We start from the raw sequence: 15,138 nt of genomic DNA, 5'->3' as shown, positions 1-15,138 counted from the left end.
CTGATCATTTCGAAATGAAAATCTTACGTGTACAAAAACACAGATAACCGTTCCCGCTCTTTTGCCTGATCCTATAACGACAGTTGAATAACCTTCGATTCTAAGAATTTTCGATCTTTTTAACTCGAATAACTCCTCGATTTACTAAACTAATCGATCTCTTACTCAATGCCACCAAATACATCTCCTTCCACACTAACTCTTTTTGCAAAAGCTTACTTTATAATTCGAATAACCTTTTTCTTCGAGTTCAATTATTTTTTACCAACAAAAGGTAATTATAAAAAGGCTTGTAGCATCATCACTATATTTCATATGTCAAATTTGAGATATCAACTTTTTAGCACATAATAATAATAATTAATTTTAAATCATTTCAAATATTGAATATATTATTTCGTATTATGAGTTAATCTTTGTTTTTTATACACTTTTACTACGGATATGTCCAGACCAATGCAAGCATTGCTACGAACTAGTACCTATACTTCTTTTTTGCAGCATATGCTGAACATTCAACAAAGCCATGGCTGAGCATTTATCAAAGAACCTCCTCTTCCTCATTTTCTTTTTAGCAGCTCATGCTAATGATGCAGCAACTCAACCCGCCAAACACTGCCTAACCAAATGCGGCCACGTCAGCATTCCCTTCCCGTTTGGCACCACAAAGGATTGCTCCCTTGACACCAATTTTCTCATAAATTGCACCAACAATGTCCCATACTTATTGCCCTTATCAAACAACACCGCCCTAATTCTCCTAAACATATCCCTCGTCGATTCCGATCTCCGCGTTTCGTCGCCGGTAGCTAGCGATTGCTATAGCATCGACGACCAGGGCAAAATCAGCAACATTCAAACCGATCAGTTTCTTTTCTCGGGAAACTTTAGCATCTCATGGACCCGAAACACGTTCACCGCAATTGGTTGTAACACACTTGGAGTAGTTGTGGCGTTTACACTGGAAGATTCGAGACATTATCCCGCCACATGCTTTTCCTACTGCGAGAAACTTGAACATGCGAGCAATGGCTCCTGCACCGGCAGCGGTTGTTGCCGTATTAATATTCCCCGCGCCGCAGAAGGGCGGTTATTAACGTTGATCGGTTATTATTTTGAGAACAATGACTTTAACAACAGCCAAGTGAGTGACTTCAACCCATGCAGTTATGCATTCTTGGTGGAAGAAGATGGCTATGAATTTGAGACGACACACCTGAAGAAGCTGGAGAGTACTGAGTTTCCGGTGGTTCTGGATTGGAGTATAGGGGACCAAACGTGTATTGAAGCTATGAAGAATCCTTCCAGCTTTGCGTGTAAGGCAGAGAACAGCACGTGTCACGATTCTGATAAGCGTCCTGGTTATGTTTGCAAATGCCCCTCTGGTTTTCAGGGTAACCCTTATCTCCTTCATGGTTGTCAACAAGGTACTATTATTCACAGTGGAAACTTGCAGTCGACTTCACGTAAAGTTAGATATCTGAGAGCTGTTAGATGATTTGACTAATTTGACTAATTTTTTATCTAACGGCTTTCAAATATCAACTTTACATGAAGTCGACTTCACCTGAATTTTCACCTTATTCACTCTAAGGAAAACTAATTTTTGATGGTTAATTTCTAATAGGTTTTTAATTTAATATTTTTATACTATAAAAAATAATTTTATACTATAAAAAATTAGTTAATATTAACTAATCTAAAAATTAGTTTTTTTTAATACACTTTCATTATTATTATTTTTCTGATTCAAATATATATACCGCATGTTGTTTCTTCTCCCATAAGTGAAGATGATGACAAGTTTTCAATACCTTAGATATTGATGAATGCGCTGGACCCAATGATTGCTTCCATAAAGCAAAATGCGAGAACACACCTGGCAGCTACAACTGTTTGTGTCCAGAAGGATTTGAAGGAGACGGGAAAAACAATGGAACTCGATGTACTAGTCCCAAGTCCAGTTATAGGACAAAGACCACTTTGATTTATTCATTATGTTTGGGTAAGTGTACATTTAAACATCATTTTGATATATATATTTTGAACTTTTTTTCCTAAGTTGCTAGACAGTAACATAAAAATATTTGATAGTAGTTAGCATCAACTAATAGACTTGAAAAAAAAAAGATTATTCAATATATATAGTCCAAAGGTAATTAATTAGATCTTAACTTTATTTAGTTATTATTAATCGTCAATGTCTAAGATAATAGCTTATCCCAAAACACACACATATCCTCACTATTTTCGTGATTGATTCTTCCGAAAATCAATGAAACTTCCACTCATTTTGGTGCGTTTGCATTGACCAGGCATCAGCATAGGCATCTTAGCGTTAGTTGTGGCAAGCTTTTATGTGCATTGGAAAGTGAACAAAAGAAAGCTCATCAAACTTAAAGAACAGTATTTTCAACAAAATGGCGGTTTCTTGTTGCAAGAACATATATCCAAACATAGAAACTCAGGCCAAATAGCCAAAGTCTTCACTATTGAGGAACTAAGAAAAGCAACCAACAACTTTGATGCATGCAAAATCCTAGGCCAAGGGGGCCAAGGAACAGTTTACAAAGGAGTATTATCAGACAATAAAACCGTAGCAATAAAGAAGTCCAAAATTAGTGGCCCAAGCCAAATTAATAAGGACTTCATCAATGAGTTAGTTGTACTGTCACAAATCAACCATAGGAATGTTGTTAAGCTCTTGGGTTGTTGTTTAGAAACAGAAATTCCCTTGCTTGTTTACGAATTCATTCCCAATGGTACTGTTTTTGAGCATCTTCATGGTCATGGAACATTTCTAAGACTTACATGGAAAACAAGATTGAGAATAGCTGCTGAAACTGCTGGGGCTTTAGCTTACTTGCATTTGGATACTTGTATCCCCATAATTCATAGAGATGTGAAAACTAGCAATATTCTACTTGATCATGATCTCACTGCAAAGGTTTCTGATTTCGGAGCTTCAAGGATTGTTCCTCAAGATAAAATTGAGTTAGCTACTTTGGTGCAAGGAACATGTGGGTATCTTGATCCAGAAACCTTCCTCACAAGCCAATTAACGGATAAGAGTGATGTTTATAGTTTCGGAGTTGTTCTTGCGGAACTATTTACAGGAAGAAAAGCTCTCTCTTTTGACATGCCGGATGCTGAGAAAAACCTTGCAATGTTCTTTGTAACTTCAATGGAAGAGAATCGTTTGCTTGATATTGTAGACAAGAGCATAATAAATGAAGCAAAGGTTGAGCATGTATATGAATTTGCCAAGATTGCAAAACAATGTTTAAGCTCGAAAGGAGAAGCAAGGCCTACAATGAAAGCAGTGGCAATGGAACTTCAGGGGATTAGAGCTGAGGAAAAACATATATGGTGCCGGGAGAAGGAGGAATTTCCATCTGAAGAAACTGAAATCCTTCTCAAAGCATCACCTTCTATTAGCAATAATCTTGAAGAAGAATACTTTATGCTTTTGGACCGAATTCAGTATCATTTTTAGGCAATATATAATTAATTAAGAGCAGTGCTAGGGCCAGCAACTTTGGTATTTTGTAACCATCAATTGGCTATTAATAGTGTTTTTAATGGTGTAAGATTACATCCAATGGTGAGAAATCACTCACTTTTCTTTTAATGATTAAGTGCTGGCCAAAAAACACAAAAATTACTGCCCCCTAAACTTTTCCATTAATTAATTCTACTACCACTAATTCTATTTTGTAAAGAAGTGCTATACATATGTTAGCTCTACACTTATGTTAACAAATCTTTCTTAATTCTCTAAGTCTAACATAAATATAGATTTAATTAATGTGTCTTACCAGGTTGAAATTATTATTTAAAAAAATATATAAAATTTAATTTTAATGTATTTATTATAAATTTTAAAAAATTTAATAACATTACTAATGATACCTTTAGCATATTTTTTAGAATATATATTAATTAAACACTATATATGAAAATATATTTTAGTTAATTCCTAATTCATTATAACTTCCTAAGCGATTCTGGAGTAATATTACGACAGTTTTAAACCGTCACTAAATATTTTGTGACGGTTAAATTTATTGTCAAAAGGCTATAGGCAAACGGTTATAATTAGCAGCGGTTTATGCTAATTGCTAGAATAACCGCCACAAAATATAAATTCATAACCGCCGCTAAATAACAAATAAATGAAAACAACGTTCGTTTTGCGACGATTTTAACCGCCACCAAATTCAATATACCTGTTTATGTCGAATCGGGAGCGGCCAACCATTAAACCTGCGCTTCCACCAATAGACCCACGTGTGGATCATTGTTAAACCCGCGCTTTCACTATGAAAAGCCTTCCATAAATGAAGAAAGCAGGGCTCAAACCTTGAACCTGGAGAAGGAAAAGCTTTAACAATGTCATGTTGTCCCCAAGTTAAATGACTCTTCAATGTATATAGCGCTAATAATTATATATATCATATCAACACATTTGATTGACACACAATTTTTTGTTATATACTTTATATCTGATCATAGTTATTATAGGCATCTTATATATTACATATATATAAAGGCATGAATCATATTATAATTTATACATAATTTAATTAAATTTAATTTAAATAAAGATTTATTTTTTTATATCTATTATATATCTCTAATTTTACAACTAAAATGTGCTACATGTCACTTTTTTATTGCAATTGGAATCAAATTTTTCCCTCCAAAATTAAAGAATTTTTTCCTCCAGGTTATAATTTTACAACCAAAATGTGCCACATGTCACTCTCTCATTGTAATTGAAATTAAATATTTCCCTCCAAAATTAAAAAAATTCTTTCCTCCTCTTTACTAATTTTACAATCAAAATGTGCCACATGTCACATGTGTCACTCCCTCATTGCAATTGAAATCAAATCTTTCCTTCCAAAATTAAAGAGTTCTCCCATCCTCCCTCTTCCTTTCTCTATTTCTCTCATTCTTTCAACCACTCTATCTATTTTATATATCATTATCAATATCAATGACTAATTACTAATTTGACAATCAAAATGTGCAACCTGACATTCTTTAATTACATTAAAATTAAAATTGAAATTGAAACATATCTATATTATGTATCATATATTACTATCTAATTTAATAATCAAATGTGTCACATGACACTCTATTATTAAAATTGAGAGAAAATATTTTTTTTTCAAAATTAATAAACCCTCTTCCTAAATTCTCTCATCTACCTCTCTCCATTTTTCTACTTCTCTCTACTATTTTTACTCTATATATAATTTATATTTTATATGAGTAATTTGATAAATCAAAATATGTCATCCGATATTTTTTTACAATTAAAATAAAAAATTTTCTTCAAAAATTAACAAACTCTCACTCTCACTCTCATTCTTCATCTTTATCTTTCTCTCTCTTTTCTCTCATCTCTATTTTTTTCTATCTTTCTCTTCTACGGAAAACAAAATTAACAAAATAATATAATTTAAATAAAAAATATTAGTATTATTGTTATTATATACATAGTTTTTTATTTAGTTTTAAATTTTTACCGCTTATATTTTTAATCTATATTTTCATTTCTCTTCTTTCAAATATTTATTACATATAATTTGGAGAGAATACTAATGTTATAATTAAAAGTTAGAATCAAGATTTAATTATTTTAAAAAAGTTAATTTTATAACTATTAGTATAATTTTTTTATGCTAATATCTAATTATATTTTTATTTACATAGAGAGAAAAAATATTATTTTTAAATAGCAAGTATAAAAATTAATTATTTTGATACAATTAGTATTGGGCTAGCCCAATTAGAGAATTATACTATAAATAGGAGTATGATGTAATAATAGAGGATAGGCATGGTGTAATTGGAAACTCTACTTTCTCTCTTTGGCCCTAATTCTAGGGATTTCTCTTCTATCCTCTTTGATTATCTCTGATTCTCTCTAGTTCTTGATACAAATTCGTATCAAATGGTGCTTTCACTGAACACCATGCCAAATTCCTATGATGACACAATTTGAGATCAGATTCAAACTAGCTTAGATCGTTTGAATTCAAATTATGAAAAACGATCCAAGATACTTGCAGAAATTCATGCAACTTGCAACAAAATTGGTGCAACCATGACCAAGAGGATCCATGGGGAAGCCGATTGTGCACTAACAGCAGAAATTTCAACAAAAATCCAGAAGCAGCAACATCCAATTTTTCAGATTCAAGCCAAATCAACCTCAGCTTTTCAACCAATCAACAATAATTCAACTGCTCCAGAAGCAAACAATTCAACACTTACGGCTCTGCAATTTTAGAATTCAGCATCAGCTTATGAGAATGCAGCATTGATGAATGCAGCAACCAATTTTTAGAATTCAACATGACTCCATTTCACACAGAAGAGGAAGAAGAAGCAGAAGAATCATATTTCAGTTTACAAGTTCGACCGCAGCAACAACAAACCAAATCAACAAAAATTACAGATTCAACAAGAAATTCAGCACTAAATTCAACAACAATAGATCACAAATTCAATTTCACAAGATCAGTGTGCAAATCAACAAGTTCAGATTATGCAATTGATGCAGAAGATGCGGTGCCACAATTTCAGCAACAACAACAAAATTCATGCCAAACTTCAAAACCCATGGATGCAGAAGAAGAAGAACCCGATGCAAACTCAGATTCAACAAATAATTCCACAACGAATTGGCAGAATATATCAACAGTTTTAGATCCAGATTTTCAATTCCATATCCAAATAAAACCGCATCAGAGATATCTTTTTCCAGGAACAAGTTCAACTGATTTGAACACACAAGCAACCCAAATTTCAATTCTGCAATCAGATTTCCTGATTCAGGGACTAGCTCACCTGTATGCCGGAACGCAACCTTTGGATGCCGGTGGTCGTCCGTGGAGGGGAACAAATCCGGTCGAGGACGATGCAGCGGCAGATCTGACAACAGGAAGCGGCACCGAGGACGGCACCTCCGTGAAGGAGCAGATGCTTACGACGCCCTGGGTTGACGGAGTGGCAGCAGCGACCGGCACCGGAGATCCTCGAAGGTGTGGAGGAGGGTTCCGGCGCGTTTCTCCGATATTGGCAAGACCAGCTCCACTCCTTGCGGCGGTCTTTTCTTGGGATCTCGAAGAGGAGGCTCGAACGACAAAGAAGCAGGTGGCGGTGGCGTTACCAAGGAATTGCGATGGAGCACGAGACAGCGATGGGATGCCGCAGCTAGCAGTGGATTCTGCAACGGATGGTGCGAACGGAACTGAGGAAAGGTGGAGAAGGAGCCACTAGATCCAGACAGTGGTGCTTGGCTCGCCAACGGTTGTTCTTTCGGCAGTAGCCCTGCACTTAGTTGAGAGGGAGAGAAGAGAAATGAGATTGTTGGCCTTCTGTGTCTGGATTGTGGTGGAAGGGAAGAGGACCCCTGAATTTGAGCTGGGCTTGGAGTGCTTGGATTCAGCCCAATTTCTCCTTTTGCAAGATGGGTTTAAATTTTTCAGTACAAAATCCAACAGTTTTATGGATCCAAATTTTTTTAAACAATGGGATCCTGGTGGTAAATTTTTTTTTAGCAGTAGCATAGAAAATATTATTTTAGGATTATTTGATTTTTTTATTAATTGTAATTAGCTTTTATAATTTTTATTGGGATTTATAGTTTTTTTTTTTCACAACCTTGTAGGTTGTTTTGAAGGGTAGGGTAATGATACAATTAGTATTGGGCTAGCCCAATTAGAGAATTATACTATAAATAGGAGTATGATGTAATAATAGAGGATAGGTATGGTGTAATTAGAAACTCTACTTTCTCTCTTTGGTCCTAATTCTAGGGATTTCTCTTCTATCCTCTCTGATTATCTCTAATTCTCTCTAGTTCTTGATACAAATTCGTATCATATTTCTATTTGTGCAACGGACTTAATAGTTAACACTTAATTAAATGTAAAAGTATACACGTTAAATTGTTTTAAATTCTAGATAACAAATGTTAAAATTAATTATTAATAAAAGATTAGACTTTTTTATATAAAAATAATAACTAAAAATCTTATTATTTAATTTTTTATCTACAGATACCTTGGTCTTTTTAGCTAGAGACTTTTGTCAATCTACGAGTTTTTTTTAAAAAAGTAGTTTGATTTTATAAATCTTTTGTGCTATGCATAATCTATATTGTTAGAACAAAGTGGACCGTAATTTTAAAAAATTTATATTCCTGTAATATTATTACGGGTAAAAATACTAGTTCATATTTAATTATGACCGGATCAATTGATTCAACCTGTGACTCATCGGTTGAACCAGTGACCGATAATCCAGTTATATTACCGGGTCGATTATCGATTCGATTCTGATAACTATGTTCCTGTTACTTTTTTATTATTTTGCCTATTTTATTTTGTCTGTTTTTTAATTTTGATTTATTAGAAATTAATTAAAATAAAAAATTTGAAAAATTTAATTGTTGATTGAACTTTGTTTGCCTTTTTATTTTAACACTTAGGTTGATTACTTTAATTTAATAGTTTTGGATTGTAATATTACATATTTGTCTACTTTAAGTATTTCAATCTTTATGCTCGTCGATTGAACTTTGTTTTAATATTAAAAATTCAGACGTTGACTTATTTTTTTCTTTTACAATTACGCTTGAAGGCAAACTTAAAAGATCTTATAGTAAACGAGGAAATCCAATTTGTAAATTTATTTACATGATTAATCAAAATATATTTTTGTAAGTGATTAATTTTTTTCGTAAAACAAATACAAAAATAATGTAACGATTTAAGTAACAGTGATTCAAAGATATTTCTCAAATAAAGTAATGAGAACGTAAGTAAATCATATCCAATTATTTAAAAAAAATGAGTTAGACGTATTTTGCGGCGGTTGAAAAAAACCGCCGTCAATAGCTTATCTAGCACCACAATAATCTATTTTGCGGCGGTTATACCAAAATCACCGCAAAATGCCAATCAATTGGCAGCCATCCTCTTATCCGTCGCATTAACTGCCACAATCTGCCGTTTTTGGTGTAGTGATACACTAACAATTAAAAATTACTAAATTATTGTGAATTAGTCCATCCTCTATCTTTCACATTTTTCTTTTATAATGAACACCTATAAAATTAGCTAATTCATTTATTATCCACTATCTTAAAAGAAGTTTAAAGAATTCAGTTTTGCATTATTTAAAGAATTTTGATACTTTTAATTAGTTATATCACATACACTATCCAGATACTCACCTAATGGAGAAGCAACAAAGGAAAATATGTTATTTGGCTAAGCAACATTATCAACGATAAAATGATAATTGATTATGCAACTTATTCAATGGCTCACACCAGTATAATGTCTCCACCTCATTCGAACTGTGACAAAGCTCTTGAATTAGTATGAACTATTGGAAAGAAAAGAGAGAGATCACAGGGGTGAAGAAAATATGAGTTTCTTGGAATGTAAGCTATATTGATCTGATATCAGAAATTGGTCCATACAAGTGCAGTTTGCTGACCTTATATATGAGCCTATTACATATAATACACACATGCTAAATATAGAAAGAAACTAACTACCAATAACCTATCCTAATAAACTTTGTATAGATTTTTTTTTATTTTTTATTTGTCTTATGCTTAAATTTTTTTTTAAGATTAAAAAAATCAAGTTCTAAATCTTTTAATTATATAAACTCTGATATAATATTAAAATATTTTTTTTTCAAAAATTTAAATTAATAAAAAAATAGATAAATCGTTATATGTCTGAAAATTAGAATTTATTTTATTGCAGAACAAATGAATTATTGCCTAATATTAATATTAAATTCAGTCCAAAAGCATAAAGGATTCTTCAGCATTATTATTGCTAGTAGAAGGTGCTTTGACCAGGATTTCAGTTTCTTCAGAGGACAATTTCTCCTTCTCCCACCACCATCTATGTTTTTCCTCAGCTCTAATCCCCTCAATTTCCATTGCCACTTCTTTCATTGTAGGTCTTTCTTCTCCTTTCAAGTTTAAACACTGTTTTGCAATCTTGGCAAATTCATATACATGCTCAACCTTTGCTTCATTTATTATGCCCTTATCTACAATATGAAGCAAACGATTCTCTTTCATTGAAGAAACAAAGAACATTGCAAGGTTCTTTTCAGCATCCGGCATGTCAAAAGAAAGCGCTTTTCTTCCTGTAAGTAATTCTGCAAGAACAACTCCAAAACTATAGACATCACTCTTATCTGTTAATTGGCTTGTGAGAAATGATTCTGGATCAAGATACCCCCAAGTTCCTTGCACCAAAGTGGCTAACTCAGTTTTACCTTGAGGAACAATTCTTGAAGCACCGAAATCAGAAACCTTTGCAGTGAGATCATGATCAAGTAGAATATTGCTAGTTTTCACATCTCTGTGGATTACAGGGATACAAGTATCCAAATGCAAATAAGCTAATGCCCCAGCAGTTTCAGCAGCTATTCTCAATCTTGTTTTCCATGTAAGTCTTAAAAATGGTTCATGACCATGAAGATGCTCAAAAACAGTACCATTGGGAATGAATTCGTAAACAAGCAAGGGAATTTCTGTTTCTAAGCAACAACCCAAGAGCTTAACCACATGCCTATGGTTGATTTGTGAGAGTACAACTAACTCATTGATGAAGTCCTTAATTTGGCTTGCGTCACTAATTTTGGACTTTTTTATTGCTACAGTTATATTATCTGATAATACTCCTTTGTAAACTGTTCCTTGGCCCCCTTGGCCTAGGATTTTGCCTGCATCAAAGTTGTTGGTTGCCTTCCTTAGTTCCTCAATAGTGAAGACTTTGGCTATTTGGCTTGAGCTGCTATGTTTAGCTATATGTTCTTGCAACAACGAACCGCCATTTTGTTGAAAATACTGTTCTTTAAGGTTGATGAGCTTTTTTTTGTTCACTTTCCAATGCACATAAAAGCTTGCCACAACTAATGCTAAGATGCCTATGCTGATGCCTGGTCAATGCAAACCCACCAAAGTGAGTGGAAGTTTCCATGATTTCCAGAGAGTGTGTCATTTAGCTAAAGATTTAAGACTCAGAAACAGTTATTTTTATGTGAAGTTAATAATTAAAAATAGTTAAATAATAATTTAATTAAATTTATTAAATTAACTAACCATTTTTAAGTATGAAAAAACAACTGCATGTAAATTTCGATAGTACAAAAATTGTGTTTAAATGTACACTTACCCAAACATAATGAATAAATCAAAGTGATCTTTGTCCTATCACTGGGGTCGGGACTAGTACATCGAGTTCCGTTGTTTCTCCCGTCTCCTTCAAATCCCTCCGGACACAAACAATTGTAGCCGCCAGGTATGTTCTGGCATTTTGCTTCATGGAAGCAATCATTGGTTCCCCCGCATTCATCAACATCTAAAATATGAAAACTTGTCATCATCATCACCTATTCACTTAAGGGAGAAGAAACAACATACTCACGGTATTTATATTTGAACCAGAGAAATAATAATAATGAAAATGTATAAAAAAGAAACCTCTTGATTAATTAATATTATTTAATATTTTTCTTTAATTATTAAAATTATTTTTTTGATTCTCAGAGGTTTTAGAGTTTAGTCTGTTCGACGGCTGCTGCAGTGTGGGATGTTCAGCTAAAAAAAAATAAAGCGGTGAATAATAATACCTTGTTGACAACCATGAAGGAGGTAAGGGTTACCCTGAAATCCAGAGGGGCATTTGCAAACATAACCAGAACGCTTATCAGAATCGTGACACGTGCTGCTCTCTGCCTTACACGCAAAGCTGGAAGGATTCTTCATAGCTTCAATACACGTTTGGTTCCCTACACTCCAATCCAGAACCACCGGAAACTCAGTACTCTCCAGCTTCTTCAGGTGTGTCGTCTCAAATTCATAGCCACCTTCTTCCACCAAGAACGCATAACCACATGGGTTGAAGTCAATCACTTCACTGTTGTTAACGTTAACCACCCATGTGCGGGGCGGGGAATACTAATACGGCAGCAACCACTGCCGGTGCAGGACCCATTACTCGCATATTGGAGTTTGTTGCAGAAGGAGAAGCATGTTGTGGGATAAGGTCTCGGTTCTTCCGCTGAAAAATTGTTATACCCCACAACTAATCCAAGTGTGTTACAACCGATTGTGGTGAACGTGTTTCGGGTCCATGAGATGCTAAAGCTTCCTGATATAAAAAAGTAATCGATTTCAGTGTGGCTGAGTTTTCCCTGGACGATGCTATAGCAATCGCTAGCTACCGGCGACGGAACGCGGAGTTCGGCATCGTCCAGGGATATGCTTAGGAGAGTTAGGGCTCTATTGTTTGTTGGTAAGGGAAAGTATGGAACATTGTTGGTGCAATTTATGAGAAAATTGGTGTCAAGGGAGCAATCCATTGTGGTGCCAAACGGGAAGGGAATGCTGACGTGGCCGCATTTGGTAAGGCAATGTTTGGCGGGTTGAGTTGCTGCATCATTAGCATGAGCTGCTAAAAAGAAAATGAGGAAAAGGAGTTTCTTCTTTGATAAATGCTCAGCCATGGGGCGGTTTAGTTGAGTGTTTAGCATATGCTGCAAAAAAGTTAGTATAGCTACTAGTTGTACTACCATTCCTTGCATTACTCTGGAGTCTGGACATATCCATCAAAGTGTGTCAAAAACGGTAAAATCTCCGGATAAGTCGACTTCAGGTGAAATTGATATTAGAGAGCCGTTAGATGAAAATTTAGTCAAATCAGTTAAATCATTTAACAGCTCTCAGATATCAACTTCATGTGAAGTTGACTGCAACTGAGTTTCCACCGTAAAAAACAGAGATTATTAACTCATTCATAATAATTTAGTAATGCAAAATTTTTTGGTACTTATGATTTTTTTTTGTCTAAATTATCTAAAAATAGAGATAAAAAAAAGTAGAATTTATTTTTCTATTTTTAAAATTTATGTCTAAAATTTTTAGACACCATACAAAGGACCTTTAGTAATTTTCAATTGTTGAAAAAATATACAAATATTAAAAGTTAATTAAGGATTAGCTGAACTATTATTTTACATGAATTGTTATTAAGGTTATTATTAATAAAAAAAATTAATTCTTTTAAATATACAATAAGTACATATCATATTAGAAACTTAAATTTTCTGCTAAATTTTCAGGAGCCAATATTGTATAACTAATTTATAACCAATATTCAACACAGGAAAATAATAAAAACATTTTAAAATAAAAGCATCCAAAATTCAATTAAAAGAAACATTGGAACACATTCAACAAAAATTCATTTTTAATAGATTTTATATTAGATTTATTTGACAATTAGCTATAATATTGACTGAAATTGATTATTATAGTATTGATTTTTTGGTATTATTTAAATTTTATATACTTTTTATAAAAATCTTTTTAATTAGTAATTTTAATGTATATTTTTAAGGTATGCATTAGTTAAGTCTATATTTATATTAGCGTTAGAGAATCATTAAAAGAGTTTTGTTAAGATATGTTTTTAATATATATTATAATAAAATTATTAATTAAAAATTTATAAAAGAAATACAGAGTTTAAATTTTTAATATATTTGCTATATATTTTTTAAATTAAAAGATTTTAAAACTTTACTAATAATAATATTTTAGATTTAGCGTTAAAATTATTAATTTTAAGTTTCTCTAAAAAGATACAAAGTTTTATTTTCAATATGATTCTTACGTATTTATTAAAATAAAAAAGTTAAAAACTTCTAATGATAATAATTTTAAAAATACATATTAGTTAAATTCTAATAATTTTAATATGTTTCATTAAATGTTATTTTTAGCTAAATTTTAGTATAGTGACAAATTAAAAATAGTTTATCTATTAATGCTGGCAAATCAAACAATTTTTTTTTTTTACCAAAGATAGGAAATTCGAACCCGCAACCTCTTAATTGAGTATAGGGAAACTATGCCATTTGAGCTATTACTCATTGGCGGCAAATCAAACAGTTAGGAAGGCAATAATGACAAATTAAAACTTTTTTAAACTTTTCTCTTTGGTGACTAGTCAGTTGAGTTGGTCTAGTATTGCTTGCAAACAAAGCATTCCTTAATTTCTCCGTCCATAAATCACATTTTTATTTGAGAAAAAGAAAATTATAACAATGAGCTTTTGAAAAAAAAAATTACAAGAATATGATAAAGTAAATTGCACTTAACACACCAAATACATATTTCTGTTATACAGTAATTAATTAATAGTTGATTTTTTTTTATATATGTAACGTAATTATTTAACTAAAATGTATTCTAATGATATTAGTTAAAAAATAATAATGCTTTTTAAAATTTAAATATATTTAATATATTAAAAATATAAATATCTTATATTTCAATATAATTTTTCTCGTATGGTATTCTTAGCCTAAAAATTAAGATATTTATCAAATGTTGATAAAAAAAGAAAAAAGAAAAAAATTAATTCTCAGCTGATCGAATGTATTTTAAGAAGGAGCATTTCATTGATCTTGACATCTTATTGTCATTTGGTCAACGGCGAAACTTTCCACACGGCTTTAGCCCTTCTTCGAAACTTCCTTTTATTAAATGAGGAATGCTAGAGTAAAAAATAAAATAAAATTAAAGTTTAATATTCATGCATATTCGTTTCTTCTGCGAAAAGAAATAAATAGATCGTAACAGAGATGAGCCGAGAAGAGAAACATTTTATTAACCGAGAATCCCGTAAAATTTTGTTGTCATTTCTTGTATTTTGCAAATTTTTAATAAATATAAATTGATTTAATATCTAATAATTTGAGAGCAAAATCTATTTCTCTTTTAAATGAGTACTAATTTTTTGAAACGTGTATTAAATATCCTTTTTTAAAAATCGGGTACAGTCTGGTTCAGTTCAAGTATGTCTACGGGTAGGGTAGGGTATGAGTTTAGGGTGTATCCTATCTTACTCTACCCGTATTTCATATATAACACATATTTTATAAAAATTAGATATATAGCGAAGGAAGTGAGAGTTGAATCCACAACCCTCTCTCATGTAATGACTTATAATAAGTGAACAACCACTAAAACTAGTTAGTTAATTTAGTAATTTAAAGCATTAATTTTTTATT

At 32.3% G+C, this 15,138-nt stretch overlaps 2 protein-coding genes across 2 annotated transcripts; one reads left to right on the top strand and one right to left on the bottom strand.

The window, feature by feature from the left end:
• The first annotated feature begins 526 nt into the window (after nucleotides 1-526).
• On the top strand, nucleotides 527-3,496 carry LOC112763839 (wall-associated receptor kinase 3-like). Its single transcript, XM_029294310.2, has 3 exons — nucleotides 527-1,427; nucleotides 1,820-1,945; nucleotides 2,316-3,496. The coding sequence occupies exons 1-3, from the start codon at nucleotides 527-529 to the stop codon at nucleotides 3,494-3,496; spliced, it is 2,208 nt and encodes a 735-aa protein (XP_029150143.1).
• Nucleotides 3,497-9,461: 5,965 nt separating this feature from the next.
• Nucleotides 9,462-12,636, bottom strand: LOC112765693 (wall-associated receptor kinase 3-like). The gene is made up of 3 exons (XM_072222282.1): nucleotides 11,692-12,636; nucleotides 11,235-11,420; nucleotides 9,462-10,998 (listed from the first exon to the last, which is right to left on the bottom strand). Exons 1-3 carry the CDS (start codon nucleotides 11,825-11,827, stop codon nucleotides 9,842-9,844), a joined length of 1,479 nt encoding a protein of 492 aa, XP_072078383.1. The 5' UTR covers nucleotides 11,828-12,636; the 3' UTR covers nucleotides 9,462-9,841.
• Nucleotides 12,637-15,138: the final 2,502 nt, after the last annotated feature.

Source organism: Arachis hypogaea, chromosome 17 (assembly GCF_003086295.3).
Source record: "Arachis hypogaea cultivar Tifrunner chromosome 17, arahy.Tifrunner.gnm2.J5K5, whole genome shotgun sequence".
Classification (NCBI taxonomy): domain Eukaryota; kingdom Viridiplantae; phylum Streptophyta; class Magnoliopsida; order Fabales; family Fabaceae; genus Arachis; species Arachis hypogaea.
The sequence above is the reverse complement of the archived record's forward strand: the minus strand, read 5'-3'. Positions and strand labels throughout refer to the sequence as shown.

What these genes read in the sequence shown, in the direction of transcription:
- LOC112763839 (XM_029294310.2), top strand. Translation starts at nt 527, where the DNA reads ATGGCTGAGCATTTATCAAAGAACCTCCTCTTCCTCATTTTCTTTTTA. An exon ending in CCTTCATGGTTGTCAACAAG is followed by an intron (nt 1,428 to 1,819) that starts GTACTATTATTC and finishes TCAATACCTTAG; the next exon opens with ATATTGATGAATGCGCTGGA. An exon ending in GAAAAACAATGGAACTCGAT is followed by an intron (nt 1,946 to 2,315) that starts GTACTAGTCCCA and finishes TGCATTGACCAG; the next exon opens with GCATCAGCATAGGCATCTTA.
- LOC112765693 (XM_072222282.1), bottom strand. Translation starts at nt 11,827, where the DNA reads ATGAAGAATCCTTCCAGCTTTGCGTGTAAGGCAGAGAGCAGCACGTGT. An exon ending in CCTTCATGGTTGTCAACAAG is followed by an intron (nt 11,421 to 11,691) that starts GTATTATTATTC and finishes TTCATATTTTAG; the next exon opens with ATGTTGATGAATGCGGGGGA. An exon ending in GATTTATTCATTATGTTTGG is followed by an intron (nt 10,999 to 11,234) that starts GTAAGTGTACAT and finishes TGCATTGACCAG; the next exon opens with GCATCAGCATAGGCATCTTA.